The sequence below is a fragment of the Eleutherodactylus coqui genome, chromosome 3, assembly GCF_035609145.1.
Source record: "Eleutherodactylus coqui strain aEleCoq1 chromosome 3, aEleCoq1.hap1, whole genome shotgun sequence".
Lineage (NCBI taxonomy): Eukaryota > Metazoa > Chordata > Amphibia > Anura > Eleutherodactylidae > Eleutherodactylus > Eleutherodactylus coqui.
In genome coordinates, this window is record NC_089839.1 from 225,261,105 (window position 1) to 225,277,460 (window position 16,356).

General features: G+C 47.4%; 1 protein-coding gene across 3 annotated transcripts in view; it reads right to left on the minus strand.

The window, feature by feature from the left end:
* Positions 1-6,206: 6,206 nt before the first annotated feature.
* Positions 6,207-16,356, minus strand: part of TMCC1 (transmembrane and coiled-coil domain family 1) — a 90,224-nt gene continuing 80,074 nt past the window's right edge. For all 3 annotated transcript variants that reach the window (XM_066597004.1, XM_066597005.1, XM_066597006.1), the window contains 4 exons: positions 15,267-15,527; positions 12,588-13,270; positions 11,044-11,179; positions 6,207-7,903 (listed from right to left, as the gene is read on the minus strand). In XM_066597004.1, coding sequence (XP_066453101.1) covers positions 7,589-7,903; positions 11,044-11,179; positions 12,588-13,270; positions 15,267-15,527 — 1,395 coding nt within the window. In that variant the 3' untranslated portion in view covers positions 6,207-7,588. The remainder of the gene's footprint in view (positions 7,904-11,043; positions 11,180-12,587; positions 13,271-15,266; positions 15,528-16,356) is intronic.

Genomic DNA, 16,356 nt, shown 5'->3' on the forward strand with positions numbered 1-16,356 from the left:
TGTGCTGAGGAACGGCGAGTTAGACATTCGGATACGTTAGCTGGAGCACCTGTGTTGTATTCGGCTGCCTGTTCAGCGCCTGTTGGTCAAAATGATTCCACACATCCTCCTCTAACCTCTTTTGGTGACGTTGTTTCCATCCACAGGATCCCCTTTCACTGGCTAATCTTTCCTCAATCACACCATTCTCACTATACTCTCCACATCGTTACACAAGATAACCCGACGCAGTTGGCAGTGAGGCCCCAGATAGTCTAGCACCGATGACCCGGCCTCGTTGGAAGTCGCTCAGATCGCTGAATTTTCCCCATCTAATGTGGATTTCACACTGAAACTGATCCACGGAAAACTTGTCACGTGCCTTTCTGCTTTACTCTGGGGTCACGGAAATAATTTCCATACTGGGAAGAGTCAATTATGAGAGGGCCATGAGCTCTAATAAAGTACTGATATGTGCTGCAGGATAGGCCACCAACAGTAGGTCAGTGGGGATCCACCACTTGAGCCCTCAGCTGATTAGCTGTTTGCCAGGTCGTTGTGCTCATACACAAGGTTGATTTCTGCAGGAAACTATATTCCCAGGGTCGTGGCCAGGCTTGGTAGTGTAGTGGCTCAGTTATTGTGTCTCTCTGTGATGTTGTGTCTTTGTTTTGTATTCGTGTTTGTCTAGGTGTTGTGTGGGTTCAACCTGTTGATTATGTGGTCTGTCTCCCTACCCTGCTGAACGTGTGACATGTGAGTGAAGACCTGTTGGGGGAGGAGTCATACTTGTTGAGGGAAGAATGAGGAGGAGGAGGAGTGTTTGCATTGCTATGCTTAAGACTGTTTAATGCTGTGTAATGAAGAAATTAGCATTTAAAGGAGATGTCTCGAGGCAGGAGTGGATTTTTTTTATGGCCCAGTCCCCCTAATTAAGCATACATTACTAAGCCCCCCTGTAAATGACTTTTCTAGCTGGTTTGTACTTACCGTTCCAGCGTTTCAGCAACTTTAAAAATTTTCCCAAGATGGCCGCCGGCTCTTTTCCCTTCGCTTGCTGCAGCCCGACGTGCGCGCTCCCGAGACGCTACCAGCTGTGTCTCCCTGACAACCAGACGCCCCGCAGCCGCCGACCGGACCCCTGGAGTGAACACAGCCGACCAGTCACCCACCGCCAGGCAGCAGGTAACCGGCGCAGCAGCAGCCCCCCCCCCCCCAATCGCAGCGACAGCCCCCCCTCCCATCGCAGCGACAGCCCCCCCCCGGCCCATCACTTACCAGGACGGCGGGACAGCTGGACGGCGGGACGGCGGGACAGCTGGGCGGCTTCTCCAGACAGCTCGGCAGCTCTGCACCTTCCTCTAACAGAGGATGGTACAGAATGGCCGCTCCCGCGCAGTGACAGCTCGTCTGCGCATGCGCAGAAGAGCTGTAGCGGGGAGCACACTGAAGCGGCTCGTGCTGAAAGGAGAAGAACGGACTGTGCAAGCGCGTCTAAAAAAGCAAGCTGCCAGCGAATTTAGACGGAACCATGGAGACGAGGACGCTAGCAACGGAGCAGGTAAGTGAATAACTTCTGTATGGATCATATTTAATGCACAATGTATATTACAAAGTGCATTAATATGGCCATACAGAAGTGTATACCCCCACTTGATTTCACGAGACAACCCCTTTAACTGTTCAAGTAAAAGAAAACAGTGTGCCTCCAGTTTGAAATTTTTCCTTGATTGTGGACTTTGTAATGAACAAAGTAAATAAAGGGGCACTGGCGTCACGAAGAGAAACAGGTAATGTATCGATCCAGCACTGTCATTATACGGGGTCCTGCGTGCGGCTGGGATGACCGTGACTTGGAGGTTGTGAAGGAGAAGAAGGTGGAGCCCCCCATGAGCATGGAAGAGTTTATCTTGCCCAAAGAACTGGCCCTGTCCGCTAACGTATAACACCCATTCACTTCAATGGGAACTTCACCTGCAATACCAAGCCTGGCCACTGCAGTAGGAATGGAACTGTCCGCTTCCTGCAGCAATCAGTGCAATCGACTAGTGCATTAGCCCAGTAAACAGCTGAGCAGCAGGCATCCTAGGTGATGGACCCCCACTGATCTACTATTTCTGGCTTATCCTAAGGCATCATTAACTTACAACAAGACAACCCCTTTAGAGCTGCTGGAGGCCTCTGGGCAAAATACATGACTGGAGCTGCATCTAACTCTGGGATATAGACCTCAGCTGACCCCGTATTGCAGCCAAACATGGGTAAAGTGCCCCTTTCCACAGACGTCTATGGGGAGTAATGAAATCATAGACTATAAAAGGCAGCCATAGCTGGGAAGTATGGACGGTGGAGGCCCCAGGATCTGTGCCTTCCTTACAATTTTCTATGGAACCGTCCGATGCAATACATACAGGGGATATAGAAATCACACAGTAAAGGGCACTGCTGGAGAAGGCGCTGGCCCTAGAAGCTTACAATCTAAAAGCACGCAACAGTGAGAAGTGGAGGATGTGTAATAGTATCCTGCCTTAAAGTGGACCTGCACTTTATAGAGCACAAAAGGTTTCTCACTCAACTTTACTAGAACCCCGATTGTGAAATCTGCTTCCTCGCTCCCACGTTGCTACATAATGGTGCTGATCTGGCATTCAGGCTACTAGTAGAGAGGGGGGAGTTGCAATGATGGCCACATTGGCTGTCACCCAGCTTTCCAATCATATGTGATTTATAGATATTTCTGTGAGCAGCCAGTAATCCAGAATATCCAATGATCTGGCACCTTGATGCTGGATTGCAGGAGGTGCAGTCAGGGTCAGTCTGAGTGAAGGTGAGGGTACAAGAAGGGTCACCATTTCCCTTCAGGAAGTGCAGGCTGGGGTTTTGTGCATGCGAAGGATTGTGTTTCCTGCAGATAAGCGGCTGCCTAGTTTTTTGGATTCGGGGGAAGCTGGGAGGTTTGATAAGAGATGAAGTCACCCGGTTGGCAGCAGGACAAAGCCACAGTGACAAGAGGGGAATGCCCATCATCTCAGCGCCAACCTGTGGTTACACTGGACAAATCCCTGGGCACAGATACCAAGTGGTAATAGTAAGGATATGAGATCAGCGCCCTGGAATATGGCTGACAGGCAGAACTGTCCTGGAACATCACACAAGATGATCCAGAATTCCCCAGTGAGTCCTTAGTGGACATTGTTACTTCCTTTCATGGGAAAGCAGAGTAACACTACATCTGTTTACAACTGCAACCTCCACAGCTTTCCCAGACTACGGAAAAGGCAAAGGTCTATCAAATCTATGAACAGGACCGCAGATCTGGTTAGGATTAGGACTCTAGGAAAAAAAATCAATGCCTTATGTGTAAAGAATAAAGCGGTGTGCGCAGCACCATCTGCTGGCTATAGGACATTATATTGTGTGCACAGCACCATCTGCTGGCTGTAGTACACATTACAGTTTAGGTGCAGTTTACATAGTAAACCCAGGTACATAGTTTTCCAGCAATTGCAGGACACTTATTTTCACAAGCTGCAGACATTTTTGTGATTGTACCGCTGCTGTACCCCAAGCCTTTATGGTGCCTGTGGCAAAGTGAAATGGCACCCGCCCCTACAAAGAAAAAAAGGCACTCATTTACAGGCATTGAGAGTGCTAGTCCACAAGATACCCAACACATTTGAATCATTGAGACTTGTGTGAAGTGATAGAGTAATGGCGGCCCCGTTAGTGGCACCAGCAGTAATGGTGACCCCGTTAGTGTCCCTCTTGATGGCCTCAATAGTAACTGCCCCACTTAATGGCCTCAGTAGTAACAGGGATGCCCATAGTGGACCTCCAACAGGGCAGAAACCAGACAAGTATTTAACTTGCTCGAGCTATAGCTCCGATCCGTTGGCCGTCATTGATGTTGGCAGCAGGGGCTGTGATTCATGACCTGTCCTATTCCTGTCCATCACAGATGAGAAATAAGACATACGATGAGGGTTTCCCCCACACAGGGCACAAGCCTCTCAGAAAGAGCATCCATGTGCATAGCTCCATACCCAATGAGGCCATATACTGGCTGCGGTCCAAAAATACAGCCATGTGCTGCTAGACGTAGCTGCTCTGTCTAAATGCACCTTATCGGTCAAAAAAATTGTTCAAACAAGCAAACGTGAACGATAACCATTCGGTTTAAACGCGAGCAACGACTGAACGATGAAGAAAATCATTTTCTCCTTATTTGGTCAGTTTCAGCCGGTATTAAAACAAAAAAAACAACCCCACACCATTGGCTCATTCACTTGTCGTTGCGTTCAAACACTTATGTGGAACACAATGAGAACTTACGATTCTCAGCGGCGATCTGCCAGTGTGAACAAGCACGAGCGAGCTGGCGATGGCGTCAGCAACTTGTTCAGAATCGTTCACTGTAAAAGCAGCATTATACAGGGCAGCATCAAAAGCTACAGCGCTACATCTCACTACTGGCATAGGAAAACATGGACGCACTACATGATTGTATGGCACACAGGCCCTTGGGGGCCCCAGAGCATAGATTTTAATATTGCATTGTGGCCCCTGTAAAAGTAAAACCCAATGACAAAGTTGAAAAGTAGCATGTGAGAAGCAGAAATCCACTTTCCGGGTCTCTAAGTCCTCTGCTATGACTGAAGTAAGGAGAGCATACTGGGAAGTGGCCTCCTGCTGCTACAATACATGCATGGAGGCGGTCGGCAGTGCAGTCCACGGCTGAAGTACCTTCATTGACTCCATTCACAACTTATTATGCATACGTACACTGTCTACGTAATACACAATTTAAAGTGACATGAGGACATCTCCTTAAGGCTGGGCTCACATGAGGGTAAATGCTGCAGATCTTCCTACATTGAGAGTTTGCCCCCCAGCAGTACGAACCATGTGGATGAGATTTTAACTAATGTCATCCCCCAATGCACAAAGAAAAAAACTGCACAGAAAATTCGCACTGCGTGTCCATTACTTGCAGATTTCTCCACTTCAAAACGAGGGGTAAAATCTGTGTCCAAGTCCACATCAAAATTTGCCTGTGAGGCCAGTTTCACACAGGTGAGGGTGGTATATGGCCAAGACCTGATATCACACTCGATGTGTGTTTTACCCTTGGATGCGGAGGCGATTTTCGGGCAAAAAACACCTTGTATGGCTTCTGTGAAATTTCAATCCTCTCGCAAGAGTTATATGCACAATAGAGGATCGGAAGGGTTTATCATCGATTTCAATGGGAAGCCTCTCCCCGCACTCACATGTACATCACATGGCAGATGAGAGCCATTTAATGCATTTTAAGGGGTTCGGTCACTAGAAAAAAAAACAACTTGTACTTACCTATTTCTCTCCAGGTAGTTCTCTTACCGCCAATCATCTCCTGTCTTCTGCAGTCCCCCAGGCATATTAACTTTTTCTTCCCCACTTCTGCCCTAATCATCAATCAGGTTGCTGGAATTGTGAATCAGCCAACCCAAACAACCAATCAGGTTGCTGGAATTGCTGGTTAGGGCAGAAGTGGGGAAGACAAAGTTAATGTGTGTCCCCTGGGTCACCTCACCGCAAGCCGCTGGATCCTCCTCTTCCCGTTATATTCACAGCTATCTGCTTCCTGCGGCTCAGTGTAGACGATGTCACTAATGACACAGCTTTCACTGCCTAGCAGGAAATACTGAATCCTACGCCGGGCTATTACCGAGACTGCGCACACTGTCTCGCAGCAATAGTGTATGAACACTTACAGTGACACACCGCGCATGCACAGTCTCTGGGATAGCCCGGCATAGGATTCGGCATTCCCTGCTAGGCAGTGAAAGTTATGTCACTAGTGACCGGGTACACTGACCTGCAGAAAGCAGAATGCCAGCAATGTACGCTACATAACAAGAAGAGGATTTGGTTGGCTGGAGGGGAGGTGACCTGGGGGACTGGAGGAGACAGGAGAAGGTTGGTGAGGAGAAGATGCGGTAAGACGACAGGGGAAGAATAGGCAAGTAATGATTTTTTTCTTCTAGTGACAGAACCCCTTTAAAAGGCCCCACTGAAATCAATTATTGCAGTTGTAGCGTTTCCTTGCGCGTCTGTCCATGTGCTTTTCTGACGGCTTCACAAACCGTGTCACGTCCAGCTTCATCCCTTACAGTACTGAGATCACATACATCATTGAATTGCTATCACAGTGATAAACAGTCGCGATTTAGAAAAAACACCAAATGTTTGTTTAAAAACATGACTTTTATTCAGCCCCTCCCCCCGCGCCAAATAATATTAATTAAAATAACAAAACTCCATACACACAGCAGGAAGGGAACACTGTACCGAGTGAGTGCTGCTTCCAGACACCCCTACTCCGCGTCTCCCACAGACACCACTACTTCCCCCTAGTGGCTCTCAGCAGCACGACGGTCTCAAAACAATAAAATAAAAAGTGCGGCCAATTGATCCTGCGCCTTTCTCTACCAGAGGGGGTTTCGGATAGTGCTGCGGTCACCCCTCTAGCAAATAATGGCTTCACTGTTACCGTAAATATTAAAAAAAAAATTAAAAACGAAGGAGTCAAGGGATGACAAATAAAAACAACCAAATACTGCGGCTCGCGTGTTTCCTGCAAGGGGTGAGGAAGGTAGATGTCACGTGAAAGACTCGGCATCCTGAGCAACAAAGGGGTTGACGTGATGCGAATTCTGCTCCTCGACTCAAATATCAGTCACCCCTCCCGGAGTCATGACCACCTACCGCCCTCGCGGAATGTGTAGCTGTAATTTCTAATGCATTAGGTAGGGCGGTGCGTTACCCAGCTCTGCTCCAGCCAGGAAATTGTAAATCAAATAGAAGGGGGTCGAGAGAGGAGAGTTTGAAGTCCACAGTTCTAGTCGAAAAGCAGTTTGCCCCCCCCCCCCCTTCCTTCTTAAACCCATTTGCCACCTATTGACCTCAAAGCTTTGTTGCAAGGTGCAAAAATGTACCCCGAGAGATGAATGCAATAAGGCACTTGGGAGAGTGGATGTTGCCTGGGTCAGGAAGATGGCAGAAGCAGGTCGGAGTGCCTTATTGCCACAACTCAGCGTCCACATCGGAAGTCCAGGGAATCCCCAGCATGCCTTGCTGCGGTCAGAGCTGCCCCTGGACACAGACTCTGAAGGCACAGAACTGGGTGCTAGAACAGCAGAGCTAAAACATATTGCAGCGGTTGTCCTTCAGTTGTGGGTGGCGGGGGGGAAAACCATACCCCCAAAAAGTAAAAACACATAAGAGTCCAAAAGCCTCTCATACAATGTAAACAGCACACTCTCACATCCGACTGCCCCCCTTCCCCCAGTTCGACCCAGAAACTACAAGTCCCAAAGGGCAAACGTTATTCATGATGTTGGGGAGGGTGCAAAACGCCCATCGGGAGCCTCCTGGATTTTAAGGCGTGAGGAGGATGGGGCGGTGTGAATTGGCAGTTATCCAACTCAAAATGGCCTCAAGTTGGGGACGATCCCTGTGATCAGAAACGGTATGACCCCCCTAGGCACAAGCCAGGTGGGCTCTCAGTGTAGCTATAATAAGAGGACTGTACCATCCACATCCCGATCTTGGGGAGGTAAGAGTCTGGTTATCTCGGTGGTGACAGCAGTCTCTCCAGGTACCCCGAGAAGGAATCTGAGTGTTTGTATAGGAGTGCAGCCAGCAGGACCAGGAGCAGTGTCCCCAACGTCCGGCCACGGGTCTTCAGTAACGGGACCACGCAGTTAGCCACGGTGGACACAAACACCAGAACCACGGCCATGAGGGCCAGCAGAATGTTGATGAGTTTGCCCAGAAGGTTTCGAGCCGTTGCATTCTCCAAGCCCTCCAGCTGGACCACCTGCTGCTGCTGTTGCTGCAGCTCCATCTTGGAGATTCTGGTCTGGCAAGCTTCTAGCGCCTCCTAGAAGACAAAATATACAACGTCAGCTCAGATACAGAGAACCTATAGTGGTGGCCTCCAACCTGCCTTGTGCCAGCTGTTACAAAACTACAACTGCTACAAAACTACATGCCCTGACAGCCTGTGGCAGCTACAGGTTGGAGTCTACTGACCTACAGGATTCGTTACAAGCAGCAGCAACAGACTCAATCTTGTGTTATGAGCAGTAAGATTATAACAGTATCATGCATTTCCACAAGAAAAGCGAAGGCAGCGAATTCAGTCGCCATCTTTTTCAAATTGTATGTAAAGTTTAATGTAAATGTAAATAAAGTTTAATGAAAGTTCTGCAACTTTAATAGGCTTTCTGGCCCACATCTACCAAGATGAGACTGTGTGATTGGTACCAAATTTGTTAAATAGTGCACACTTGTAAATAAATGTGATTTGTTACTCTACAGGGTAACACGCTACCAAACCTTTGTTTTAAATAAATGTCACATTTGCAAACGGTCTACGGTCAGAAAATAAAATCATGAGCCCGTCATGAGCAGACAGACTTGAGCCAAAATTTGCAACATTTTCAGGCTTGCTACTTAATAAGTTTGACTACAACTACATCACCTTGAAGGTCACACCCACTTTTCAAATGTGGCAAATGGAGAGAAAAGTAAATAAGTTTTAGTGTAAATTTGTCAGGTCATCATTTTCGACTCAGTTTACAACAGAAGCAGTGTACGCTACGTATAAGCCTATGATCATGTTCACATGACAGATTCTGGAGCAGAATGTGTGCAGAATAAGCCTCTCATTCAGGTTAGTGGGAATCAACACTGTAGCTTATATGGTACGGATTTTTCCATGCATAGATTTCAGATCTACACTGCAGGAAAAAAAACAAAGTAGTGACATCACGTCTTGATGCCAAAGCCCCACTGTGAAATTCGTATGGCAGAAGTGGAACGTACAGAGAGACAGTATAATGGAAAGAGGTGCATTCCTTTCATATTTTGGACCCACTCCTGGTTTTGGCTCACAAAATACTGATGAAATACAGATGTGTGAGAGCCCTTAAACTAGATTAAGTCCACCTTAGGCCGGGCTCACATAGACGCAAGTGTAAACCACTTTGGGGGTCCCACAGTGTATCAGTAGCTGTGGAGCTGGCCTTGACCCTGTGTACTGCTGCGAAGTTGTACTGAGCATGACCGCGTACTCATGCACACTGTCATGTGCAGTACACCTGTTTATATTTAAGGTAATTGCATATGGGCGTGTGTATATACACGTCCATAGAGAACGCGTATATGGACTCTAGCGCTCATATATACTTGGCAAAATAGAACATGCGGTGTTCTTTTATGCGCTTGCGTATTACACAATTCCGACACTAATGTGTGAGCCCGGCCTCAAGCACACAGATTTTTTCCACAGCTTCCATTCAAATCAGTGTTAGATTTTTCCGAAGCAGATTTCAGTTGCATGAGGTAAGCCGGTGAGTTCTGACTTTTCAAAGTTTTCTAGTCTACTGTTTCATTGTTTGTTACAGTGTATCAGCGCAGGTGACATGCATCAGTCAGGAGTTCATGGTGTTTATCCTCTAGTGAGTTGTAGACACAGAGTGTATTTGTAGCAAACACTCAACTGAGAAATATGGAGTCAGTTACGGTTTTCAGCCTTTGGATATACTTATTGACTGACAGTAAGCAGAGATCTTCCAAATTGGTGAGGAATTAAAACAAACTGTTATGTAAGTAACACTTGCTGTGTAATAAAAAGTTCTGCAACTTCCCAAGAGAAGAGACTTTTAGAATAATAATCCTCCATACTGAATGCAAAATACCGCTATGCAGGCGGCTCCCCAGAGTAAGCCGAACTCTAATGGGAGTCATTAGTATTGAGTAAACAGGGATTTCTGGATGATAAGTGATGCAGAATAGGTGCAATGAGCTGCTCTGGGCGACTAATTTCCATTTGCAATAGTTTTCATCTCAGACACATAGGAAGTGAACTTCTTTATGGACTTGCGCGGCTGCCTGTGGTCACAGCCACCAAGTTGCTTAGAAAAATGTGGTCTTTTGCAGAGATTGACCACAGCAAAATCTGATTCACATCTAAACCATCAGCCGCAGCTGAAACAATGTGGGAGTATTCATGGCCTTTTACACAACCTGATGATCAGGTACCATTTGCTCCAACATTGATCGTTGGCACATTTACACAGCCCAGTCAATGAACGAGCAAATATGAATTAGTCGACAGATTGTCTGGTTAATGCTGCAGAAAAAATTACCAGGATCACAGAACATCCCCTCCCCGTGTGAACAGCAGATGTGTTGCGGACAATACAGTATTGGGGAAGAACGATCATAATGATACAGCTACAGCTGGCATCGGCCTGTGAAAAGAACATTTAAATGAGCTTCCATTTTTTGGCTCTCATTTAAATGCCTGCCGCCAGATCATGTAAAATAGCCCTTACATTAAAAGCCCATTAAGGCTGCCTGTCCATGGGCATCGCGGTATTCCGCTGCGGGAGCCGCTGCCCGGCAGCAGGATCTCCGCTGTCAGCCTATCTGACAGATAGGCTCACCGCAGAGAATCACGGCAATTTGCAGCATGCTGCACTTTCCATAGCAACACTATGGAAAGCGTGCATTGCGTTCCCTGCGGCCGGATTATTGCCACGGGGAACGCAATTCAATAACACCCGTGGACAGGCAGCCTTACACAGGCATGAACGCCTGTAATCCCGATAATGAATCGGTCTAAATGTGCAAAAGATCAGCTGACAAAAAAGTGCTTGTTTGTCGGCTTAGCTAAAAATGCTCGCTGGTTGGCTGCACATCTTCCTGTGTGAACATGGAGATGTGCAGCCAACCAATGACAGTTGTATTGGCATAAACAATTAATCATTCTTCCCCATAAAGCCAATTACCTGCCACACGAGTGCGATTTAAAAGGGGGTCATCCCACGTCTAGCTGTTTTGAAGCATGAAGCAGACAACTCTGTAAACAGTGGCCCACGTTGCTACAGCAAACTGAATCCTATTGGAGTGGATGAGACACAGCCTCCAGTAGGAACCCAGGCCACTGTGCAATGTATGGCGCTGTCTGCTTCCTGGAACAACCTGTTAAATGCCATCGCTGCTCCCCCTCACCTGTATGTCTCGCGCCCTCTCGTAGGACTGGTAAGCGATTTTCTCTTCCATGCTAGCCAGTTCCTGCTTTAAGTTGAGGATCTCGTTCTGGTGAAGCTCCGTTAGGTCATTCAGCTGTTCTTCCAGTCTCTCACATCTGATCAGGAGAATAAGAGAGAGGTCAGAACAGGTTTCAATTTTAAGTTGGAGAGTTTAATACACAGCAATGATGTGGGGGATTAAACCCCCCCCCCCCCAAAAAAAATCAACTTAATTAGTGAGGAGCGAAATTTGGACCGTTTTACTCTGACAGAAAATAAAATTGCATCTCCCTCGTATGTAGTAGCGATTTTAATGTGTAATGCGATTTTTTAATTTTTCCTATTGAAACATGCAATTTTCACTACCGGTAGTTAGAGAAACCTGCGGGAAAATCACAAGTCACAGAGATGCGATGACTGTTGCAAAATGCATCACACTCATAGCAAAAATAACGGGTTTGCAAGCGTGATATCATGGAAAAAGTGAAGTGCATTAGCAGGCTCAGCTATGACAAGCTGCCCAAGGCTCGCGTTTGCGCCTGTTTGATCTGAAACAGGGTTTGGCTGTTTCAGTTCGCTCAACACTATTGTTAATCAGTGAGCTGCTGTCAGGACATGCTGGGAATTGTAGTTTCATAACAGCAAGTGCTGCGAAAAGGTGAAACACTGACAACATGCATCCAATAGTAACAGGTTATCGCCATTCCCAAAAGTCACCACTAGGTGGCGTTTCAAAGCAACATTCACTAGCCCAGTCTGTTTGATAGTTGATGTAAGAAGAATATTGCCGTATTCACAGATACATCTATAGAACAAGACATTCCTGCATAATAAATCTAGGGCCGGTAAGTGATCTCTGCCAGTAGGGCAGATAATTGGCCCTGTATACTCATTACATGATTCAGAACGGGAGATACGGGTGCCTGAGAACCAGATATGTACTGCGGTGGTTATGGGACATCGTGTAGGATCTCCGCGTTCATAGATTAAGTTTTTATTAAGTGGAGATTACACAGAACATCATGTGCCGGGAGAGAAAAGTCACAACAAGACGTTACGCAACGCTAATGACAAGATTAGTCATACAGCGCAGCGTTTACAGTCTCACTACAAAGTGACACACCGCTGATGAAACCGCAGAGGTGACACACCATATACTCAGATATAAATATGTAAATGTACAGCGCTGATGCCATCTACTAACGAATGGGCAGGACAGTCTGCTCCTGAAATACACCATACTGATGGTATGTGCTACGTAAGTATCAGTCTGACGTCCTGTAAGATAACACTCTCCTCCTGAAATACTCTGCGCCGATTATCTTACTTCATGGAAGCAGTAGGGCTCCCAGCAGCACAGAATATTTCAGGAGAAGTGCTGCTCTTCCCACTATATCGCTCAGCCTTTGATCTTTCACAACATTAGCATGCTGCTCTCCTGAAATACTCTGTGCTGCTGATGGACCCTGCTAGAACACCCTCGTCAGATATGGTGTATAAGGCGCTCCTTCCGCTGTCACTCACCTGTACCTCTCCTCTTGCAGTGATTGGAGGATGAAGGAGTAGTCACTTTGATACTGAGTCCTGAGTCCTTCCAGAGACTCCTCCAGTTGGTTTTGGGTTTCCCGCATTTCCTGGATTTCCTGAAACACCACTTCAAATCCTATCAGTCCTTGCATATCCAAGGTGTTTGTTCGTGAGCTGCCCCCTCCTCCTCCACCAGGCCCCCCGCTAGTACTGTTAGCACCTAGCGAGCCTGAGGTGGCACTGGAGCAGTCCTCCTCGCTGCCATACTTGGGACTAGCCTGAAACATGTTCATGGGAGCCAAGTTCTTCCCCTGCTGCGCTCCTTCCTCCCCTAGGCTGGTGGGATCGTCCAGGGATGAAATGTTGTCGCTGCTGCCAAAGCGGTTCCGTAACAATGAGGCGATCTCCCGGGGCTTGGACACCACTGCCCCTGCGGCCGAGTGAGTGGCCTGGGAGAAACTGGAAAGTCCACCCCTAACACTGCCCACCACCCCTCCACTGAAACCAGTCACTCGGGCCCCGACGTCCTTCAAACCTTGATGCATATCTCTTAAGACGTCCTTAGGTTGCCGTGCGAGTCCGTTCTGCTCTACCTCGCGAAGCTTGCGGTGATAGTGCTCCAACTTCTTCTGCAGGTGGAGGATGTTCTGAGACGACTTCTGATTCTTTTTCTCAAACACCTGAGGAGCAGAAGAAAGAAGGTCAGGAAGTAGTGGCGGTAGGAAAGCTTGTGAAATACTGATGGGCATCAGCCGAGCTTCAGATGGATACAAACTTCCTGCGCTGATACATTGCAACAGACTGTCAGGGCAGGGGAGAGATTTGCGCAAATGATGTGTGAGAACTATCTATACTGGAAGCGTTATATAATTTGTGACTGCCTATTTTGGACCCAAGAGTGCAACAATTTTAATCTTCAGTTTTCAAAAGCAATAACCTTTTTTCCGTCGACATGGCTGTAGGAGGGCTGGTTTTTGTGTGGCGAGCTGTAGGCTTTATTGTTACCTTTTTGGGGTACATATAATGTATGACAGGATATCACAGCCCAGCCAGTCCTGCATAAATATACGTGTACCTTCAGTCTGGTTTTTATTATGGCTGTATACCTCCCTGGTTATTTTTTTAAAATAGTTTGGTAATAAAGATTGTCTTGTTCTTTTATAATGATTGGCTGTGCTGCGATTCTTGTTTAGGTGTAGTAGGTTTTTGGTTTCACAGCTATTTACTGTAGGTCTAATTATAGGAGTTACATATAATGTATTGTATAACTTCTATTCATCTTTTTGGTGGGAGAAAAACATCAGTTCTGCAATTTTTTTTAAACACCGAAATAACACATGAAAGTTAATGGGATCACGTAAAAAAAACGCAGTGAATACGCATGATACCTGCCGAATGGAACCAATTAGGGGAGGCCTTGCGTGCCACAAAAGCCGCACTGCACAGGGAATATACTCTGTTCGGTCGCATAAGTCTGCCGCATATGTGACCGAAAAACGTTATGCACTCGCGTGAGTGCGCCCTTACCTGTAGATGTGTCCTGCGATGACTGGAAATGCATTGCAAGCAGCTTGCAAAACCCAGCATAGTCTAAAGTTAGAAGGTGGGCGATTCTTCTCTGGTCCTGCAAACCATACTCCAAGTCCTGCCAGCATGAATCAGAGGTGACATGCAAAACCTTCCCCACCAGTGCCAATAGCCCAAGGCTGCCTGTCAACGGCCGCAGCAGAGGGGGGAGCACTGTAAGGTCTCCGCGATGAGCTTATCTAATTGATAGGCTCACCGCGGAGAATCGCGGCAAGTCGCTAGGATTCTCCGCTCGTGGATGTCGGGCTGAGCTTTCCATAGTTATCCTATGGAAAGCGTGTCATGTGAGCTCCACGGGCGATTTATCACCGCGGACCTTGGTATGACATGTCGCCTGTGGACAGGGGGCCTTATGGTTTGTATTCCATCCAGCACTCCTGGATTCCTGCACATGGTTGGGGAGTCCCTGGTACTGATTTGCATCGTGGCCCCAGTACTTCACTTTACAGCTCTGTATCTGATATCTATAGGGTCAGCAGGACCTAAACTCAATAGGCTGAAATGAGGTGCAACTCCTTGTCAGCAGGAAACAGACAAGAAAGAAAGGACGAGGCAGGCTGAAGCTTTTCATTTACCCCAGAGAGATAAGTGGTGCCAGGCAAATGTGGCAGCTAATATCCTCTTATTAAAATACCATGCTCATTTGGTCAGGCTGGCATGTTGGGAGACTCACGGTGGTCCCCAGTTTTGGCACTGTGGAGACTCACAGCATTAAAGGGAACCTGTCATCACCTTTAAATTTCCCAATCCTCCTTCACCTATCCAGCCAAATTGGTCTGTTGGAGGACAACCTGGCCCCCATTATTGGCAGTTTCGGGTAACTACACACTAACATATATGGGATGGGGTGTCTTTATTGCTTTCCACCCACCAGTAAAACAGGCCATCATGTTAAGACAACTTAAACAACTGGGTACTGTGTAGCCTCACACATATCCTATACTGGTCTACAGGTCAGAATATACGTATGCTGTATATCTGCGGTCTCACTGTGAGGCTATATGCAGGATATGGAATGATCTGGAGTTGCTCTGGATAGTCCAGTTGGATTCTGGGACTATCCACTCCATGATGGCATGGCGGTCTCACCTGCTTAATCCGTGCGCCCTGCTGCCTGTCCGCGTTGTTCGCCAGCTTCAGGTACTCGGCCACGTTGTCGTCTCTGGCCGTTTGCTCGATCTTAATCTGTTCTGTCAGCTTGAGGATCTTCTGCTGCAGCTGCAGGATGGCCGCCTTGGTCCGCTGGGGGTCAGGGATACCGTCAACTGTGTCTGCAGCCAGCATGCCGTCCGTTGCTGAGGATACCATACTGGACGCCTGAGAGAGGCCTCCACCTTCTAACCGATCGAGCTGTAAAAGAGGACGATCACAATGAGTCGTGTCTACCTAGATCAAGCCAATATGGCCGAACCATGGACTATTACCCAGCTTTCCAACACCCTTGAAATACCGATGGCCATGCCAGTGGTCACTCAGGTTTCCTTGAATAACGAAGGCCATAGTGGTGGTCAACCGGCTTTCCCGGGTATATCTAATGCATCACTGCCCCAAACAGACAAGACATAACATAACTGGATAGTGTGAAACTACAAGTCCCAACAGCCTTTATCTTCCGACAAGGGTAAACTGGGATCTGTGGTTGCACACCCGCTAGACAGGGACTCTGGATGACACTTACATTACATGAAATAAATTACTAATTAGCAAAGAGATTTAAAGCCACAGCCCCTCCCCCGCAGTCATCAGGAAAAAAAGTCAGGGAGATTCAACAGTCCGGGTCGCTTGTCTGGGGAATAGAGGGTTAACAGCGCACTGTAATTGTATTAGTGACGGGTGGGATTTTCTGGTCTCCGCCCTCGCTGTAATCCTGTAAGGCTCAGAGTGGTCAGTGGTCAGGAGGCTGCAGGACGGATTAGAGGTACCAGGCCATGGGGGAACAATGGGCCATTCTCAGCGGTCAGAAGGGGTCTTTTATAGAAGCCCCCCAATAGGAGGGGGCAATGAAATTCCACTTAACCCCTTATTTGCCACTCATTACCCTCTGAGCATAAAGCACATGAGTAGTTTAGGAGAGTTGAAATAGATGCCAATCATGGCGATCAACTGTGGAACCTGCTCAGGGTGGCACTGACCATTAGCACAATCACAGCAGCACTGTCAATCGTCGTGGGCACAATCA